General features: G+C 42.2%; 1 protein-coding gene across 1 annotated transcript; it reads left to right on the plus strand.

Moving 5' to 3' along the window:
• Positions 1-2,644: 2,644 nt before the first annotated feature.
• Positions 2,645-5,016, plus strand: selenop (selenoprotein P). Its single transcript, XM_067231484.1, has 5 exons — positions 2,645-2,734; positions 3,383-3,614; positions 3,782-3,994; positions 4,307-4,424; positions 4,507-5,016. Exons 2-5 carry the CDS (start codon positions 3,412-3,414, stop codon positions 5,014-5,016), a joined length of 1,044 nt encoding a protein of 347 aa, XP_067087585.1. The 5' UTR covers positions 2,645-2,734; positions 3,383-3,411.
• The last annotated feature ends 1,918 nt before the right edge of the window (positions 5,017-6,934 follow it).

Raw genomic sequence — 6,934 nt, forward strand, 5'->3', positions numbered from 1 at the left:
AGTTCAACTAGAAAGCCTGCAAATCCCAAAGAAATGATTTGCACTGTGTCATCTCCCTGTGCCAAACCACTGTGTGTGTGGCCCAAATCCTTTGCTCGCTCCCCCCTTCCATTCATCCCTCCATCCCTGCCCTCCTGCCCCGCGGCCTCGCTCCTATCTTAATTACATTTATTCATTTAGCAGACGCTTTTATCCAAAGCGACTTCCAAGAGAGAGCTTTATAAAAAGTGCATAGGTCAATGATCATAAACAATGAGATAGTCCCAAACATTGCGGGTAGACAAAAACTTGAAGAATACATTGAGAAAAGCAAATAAGTGCCGATGGGTAGAACCAGAAGAGCATGTAGGGTCAGATGGCTGAGCGGTTAGGGAATCAGGCTATTAATCAGAAGGTTGCCGGTTCAATTCCCTGTCATGCAAACTGACGTTGTGTCCTTAGGCAAGGCACTTCACCCTACTTGCCTCGGGGGAATGTCCCTGTACTTACTGTAAGTCGCTCTGGATAAGAGTGTCTGCTAAATGACTAAATGTAAATGTAAATTCCTGGGGTGCAAAATTATGTTGTGTCCTTGGGCAAGGCACTTCACCCTACTTGCCTCGGGGAATGTCCCTGTACTTACTGTAAGTTGCTCTGGATAAGAGTGTCTGCTAAATGTAAATGTAGTTAAACAACATGATCCTCGAATGAAATTAACAATAAAATTAGTTGTGAACATAAATTAACAATGCATTTAGTTCTGAATCATATATTTTTTGCTGTCAAGCTGATCAGAACAACTGTTGTTAAAAGGGCAGGGCTCCTTTAAGAGATCGAGGAGGTAACTGTAGCGCAGAATATTGTAACATTGGAGACATTAAATTCATAGCAACTTGCATAATATGTTGGGAGACAGAGTTGTTCCTGTATATGAAAATTGCATGTTCTTGTCATGGAGAACTCACTGCCCAGAGCCCGACAAATTAACGGCGGTGGGACACTCAAGGTCATCAATCAATTTTCAACTGGAGCCAGTGCCCACGTGGTTCTCCCCCTGGATTTGACCAAGGTCCACGGACTATTATCCAATGCCAATTCATCTTTTGAGCAATGCCAAATTCTCTTAGTATATTGCCCTAAATGACCTCCGACTGCCTTAGCCTTACATCATTGGTGCTGACATTTTTGACAATATAGTTGTACCTATTATCAATGTGTGTGCCACGTGGCTTGGCCTAGTGTTAGCCAGCCCCCGGGCTGCCCCACACATCCCGAGGGGATGGCGTGCTCGGCCTGCTTGGAAAGACATGGAGAGAAGTGAAACATTTTCAAAGTAATGGAACACTCGACTATTAAAGGGAAAGGATTGGCATCAATCCCCCAGGTATAGCATCAAACACGCAGTCCTGTGAGTGCAAAAACGGTGGGGATGATTCTGTATCTTACCTCAGTCTAAATTCCCAAGTGGTGATGTCCCGTTACATCTAAGGTTACGAACCCTTTCTTACGTGACTGGACATGACTTTTTATACTCAACTGCTAATGTTGGGCATATAGGGCAGTGTGTGTGTGATTGCAGCCCACTTACCTAGTTTGTTATGTAATTAACCCTTGTGCTGCCTTCGGGTCACAATGACCCATCGTTGTGCTGCGACAACTTTACCCAATAGAAAAACAAATCAATAGCATTTTCTTTTAACCTTCGTGCTGTGGGGGGTGTGAGACCGACGGATTAAAGAAAATGCTTCACTTTATTTTGTATGAGGTAAAGTTGTCGCAACACGTGGGGGGGTCACAATGACTGAAGGGTCACAATGACCCGAAGATAACACAAGGGTTAAGTAAGTCGAGAATCTGTCAGGGTATTTCACTTCGCCCATGTCAAACATCAATACATCATGTATTCACTATTCACTAATATGCATTGTTACATAGAGTAATTTCCAATAAAACTTGTTCTGTAGGCCCCACACACAGAATCTGGTCTCCGTTTGATTTGAAATGGGTTAGTTATAGGTTCAAAAATCATGCTTACACAATATCAGGATTGTAATCAGTAATGTTCTGTAGACAGTTAACTATCAATTGACTTTGCCTCCTAAGGATCACTAAACACTGGACCTTGGGTTTTCATATGCACAGGTTTCTAGATTGTACTTTGTCCTTGCATGCAGTGATGCTGAGCAATAACAGCTCAAATGTGTATATGTGTTCTGTAATGATTGTACTGTAATTACATTTTTCCTAAAGATTCAGTTTTTCAAATCATTTGATAAGAAATTCTGGTCCAAGGCTCAGTTTTTAAGTCAGTTAGCCTGGACCTAGCTATTCTGTGGGAGACACAATGTCTTAGAGGAATGATACTGATCCATCCAACTCATGCAGAAGAGTAAAACAAACAAGATATGGTGCGATAAAATTTACATGGAAACGGGTTCACTTGATAGTTAACATATTTTATTGTGCAATTGTCTGAATATTGTTGCCACCTTGCAAACAAAACGTACAGTGTGGTTAGTAATGTCTGTAGAAAAAATCATATATACTGAGTTACACAAATAAGTGAGCTATAACTAAGTGAACAAGTGCAAGAGTCAGCAGAAACACAGACACCATGCTGAACTTTGTCCTCCTTTTTCTATCAGGAAAACAACAGGCGTGGTATAAAAAGGGGGGAGCAGAGGTTTGGGGTTGTTTTTGTTGGAATAGCTGCTTCAAGAAGGAACAGAGTAGAGGAACGCAAACTGACTACTTTGTAAGTAATAACATTGTTCGACAGTTACTTTACTATGCATGCTAGGATTAGTTTTCATCTTGTTTGATCAATCTAACTAGTTTAATTGTGTAGTACATTTTCTGCTTTTGGTAGACTCGGCCCAAAAGGCATGTATGATTGCTTGAGGATATGGACAATTAAAGGATTCATAATTTCTTATACTCACAAGTTTGATGAGAAATAAGAATAAGTTTAATTAGAAAATATACAGCTCTTCTCCAACTTGTTTGAATATGATTTTAAAAATCCTTTAGTAGAATTAGAGTTAGTATGAATGGGAAGTATTAGTTTGGAAAACAATTGGTTTGCAGACTTTTACACTTAAAGATTGTTATAATGCAGACTGATCAAACCTAAACTGAATAGGCCTACATACCCTGAAAAATAAAATGAATGCTGCATTTTCCTGATTTGGATAAACCCTCGAAGACACATTTGTTTGTCTTGTCAAGTCTTAGTGAAAGGAGAAGGTGTAAATTGTCATGTGGAAATTAGGTCAAACCTTCACCCAAATGTTCATTCCACTTTCATGCTGCATGTTTGACTTTACTTTCCCTTATACTCTTGTACCCCTCCCCCTCATCCTCCTTCTTTCCTCCCTTTGCTTCAATTCCTTTCTGGGGTCAGCTGTTCGAGCCAGCGGTTAACTCTCAGCCATGTGGGTGTGGCTGAACCTTCTCTTGGCTCTCTGCCTGCTCCCTGGGGGCGAGGCAGAGAGTCAGGGGGAGGGGACACGCTGTAAACCTCCACCAGATTGGAAGATTGGTGAGGTGGAGCCAATGAAGGATGCAATGGGCCAGGTGACAGTGGTGGCTCTATTACAGGCCAGCTGATTATTCTGTTTGGTGCAGGCATCAAGGTATGTTGTCCACCATGTTGACAAGAGTGCTACAAAGTGTTACAAAGTCAAAATAAAATGCATGTTAGAAGACTTGTAACATGAATCATCATCATACCGTATTATTTTCCTCTCCCCTGCCTTATTATCTGAATTTGAATATGCCCTTCTCTCATTCCTGGGAGTAGCATGGATGGGCTGCGCCAGACATTGGAACGTCAGGGTTTGGAGAACATCACCTATATGGTGGTGAACCACCAGGGGGAGCAATCACAGAGACTACACAACCTGCTGCGGAAAAGGTTGTCGGAGAACATCACCCTGTACCAGCAGGAGCCCAACCAGGCAGATGTGTGGCAGGCGCTGGCAGGAGAAAAGGATGACTTCCTTATCTATGATAGGTCAATTCATTTTTGGTTGATCCCTTTGATCCATTTGAGCATGAATGATTTTGCCTAGCATAATAGTCAGGGTATGAATGTGATCATGTTGACCAATGCTATTTTCACCGGTCTGTCAACACAGCTGTTGCCATACTCTGCATGCAGTCTGAAGATAACAAAACCAATGGATAGAACGGAATAAGATATAATAGAACAGAACTTCAGACATTGTGAAAGTGTACATAGCGACGCGGTCAGCCTTTCAGTTTTCAAAGTCAAGATAATAGAAACCCCCTCTAATCTCGAATTTTCCTGCTTCCTGTCTTCCAGGTGTGGCCGTCTCAGCTATCACATATCCCTCCCCTATTCCATTCTGGGGACCCCCTATGTAGAAAATGCCATTAAGGATACATACTGCAAACGCGTCTGTGGGGACTGCAGATATGAGGTAGGTCATACACACGCACACAAGCGCGCACACACACTCGCACATTGCTAAAACTGACACTCTTCTACTCTCTGTCTCCTAGAGCATTGAGTTTCCAGCAGAGTGTAACAGGACAGTGGAGGCCAATCCTGAGGGTGCGGAGACTCCATATACCAGACACCAGCACCACCATCACCATCACCATGGGGTCGGGCAAGGGCATGGCCACCACGGCAGTATGGGGGATAGAAAGGGGCACAGTCACCATGGTGACAGGAGGGAGGGGCATGGGCAGGGTCATGTAGCCTCTCGCTTTGAGAATGAGGAGAAACAACAACATCAACAGCAGCCCTTTCATTTAGGCCAGGAGCATGTGGGTCAACAGGCCATGCACGACCAGTTGCAGCATGGACAGACGCGCCAAAGAGCAGAGGCAGGGTTAGTGATGCAGGGGCCCTGAGTGAAAGCGAGAGCCAAGTGCAAGTACAGCTGACAGTACTCAGACTCTGAAAACCAGGCCAGTCCGAAGACCAGTTGATTCTGACACTGACGAAGGTTCTTTGACGACGAGGTTGCTCTCTGACACTGTGACGAGGCACTTCCAGCCTCCTGACAGTGACACGGGTCAGTGGGGGACTCCACTAATCAGATCAGGGAGACTTGACAGTGACGTTTGCCCCCCGCAGACTGACTGCAGCCTCAGCCAGACAAATGAGACTGACCCACGGGCATTGAGGGGTGAGGCTGAGAGCAGCTGTAAGCAAGGCCATTGTCCTGCTACATTTCCAACTTTTTAAACCTCAACCCAAGGGTAAAGTGCTCTTTTACCAACTAGTATTACCGTGAGGTGATGCAATGGCAGCTGACAGAGAGTAGAGAGTAGATAAAGGGTTCCAACAAAAGGCTGGTGTGGAAATAGGATTTCCTCAGCAAGTGCACTGCTTCTCTCTGTCAGTGTGTCGGCCTCATTCCTCACCAGGAGTGGAAGGGAAGAAGGGATCATATCCATGCTCTGACTCCTCCTTTGTGCTCTCTTCATACGTAATGAAGGCAGGTGCAGAAACTATGCTCTAGTGGCGTTTGCCGGATGTCAGACTGAAGAGAAGGGAAGGGAAAGAAAACATGGACATTATCACCCTAATAAGTAATTATATGGTATAATTTACCAGCTCTTCAAAGCTTTGGAAAAAAATAAAAATGTTAAATCCAATGACTGTGGCATCTAGAAAAAATAGATCCCACCCAAATTAAGTTACAGCTTGCCACGATTATGTAGTCTGGCAGAAAGAAGTGTCACATTGAAAACATATTTTCCCCCCTTAAATACAATTGTTGCTCTGTTGGGCAACAAGCCCAAGGTCCACAATTTTTTATTATATGTTCTTTTCCCTCTTTGAATTATAGTCAGCTCATGTACATTTTTCAATAAGCTTTGAATAATGTTTCTGATTGTATACATATTCTAGTATAGTGTTTTTGTAGACAAGCCGAAACACTCAATTTCTCAGCTGCACAGTGTATGGTTCACAGCTTTATCCATACACTATAGCCTAGTATATGCAACTAACACATGTTTTAAAGCACGGCATATTTTGCTAATATTTCCTACAAAACACCATGAAAGAAGTTGTACTCTTTATGTCATGCTTGAAGTGAAATAGACTGAAAGATTTGAATATTGATGAATCTGTACTTAATGAAGGTATCTAAGGGAAGACAATTGTCACTTAGAGAACCTGATGCCTACACAGCAGATGTTCACCAGTGTTTGAGGAATGTTTGGAAAAGGTACAACTGAAATGACTGAATAAAGATGTTCACCTTGCCCTTTTCATCAACTATACACTGTGCGTGTGTGCGTTTGTGTATGAGAGTGAATAAGGAGGAAAAAGTGAGAAATTAATCCAATTAGTTAGTCTTTTGGAGAGATCAAGTTTCATCAGATATTCCTGGGGAGCTTGATGTATGAGGATTTTAATAATTTTAGCTTATAATATTTTATCACTTGTATAATATTATGGTAACTTGAGGATTTCCACAAGTTTCTTTAGTATAATTTTCTTTGTACTACCAACAGATGGCGTGTAAGTTTCATAAAATATCTCACATACCAGCCCAATCTGACCTCAGTTACCTCGATTTTGTATACAGTTCCCTCCATAATGTTTGGGACAAATACGTTATTTACTTGATTTTCCTCTGTTTTACAATTGTAATCAAACAATTCCCTAAAGTGCACATTCTCATGTTTAATTAAAAATATCTTCATACATTTTGGATCTAACATTACAACACCTTTAAACCATAGTCCCCTCTATTTCTGGGCACCAAAATGTATTCCAGATTTAGCTGGAATTTTTTTGTCGTTTAAGCAATATGTTTCGGATTATTGTCGTGCTGTAAGATGAACTGCCGGCTTAAAGAGCTAAGATGTTTGTATACACTTCTGAATCATTCTGCAACTGCCATCATCAATAAAGATGAATGAGCCAGTACCTGTGGCAGCGATACATGCAGGCCACAACAACCAC

Source organism: Osmerus mordax, chromosome 28, assembly GCF_038355195.1.
Source record: "Osmerus mordax isolate fOsmMor3 chromosome 28, fOsmMor3.pri, whole genome shotgun sequence".
NCBI classification, from domain to species: domain Eukaryota; kingdom Metazoa; phylum Chordata; class Actinopteri; order Osmeriformes; family Osmeridae; genus Osmerus; species Osmerus mordax.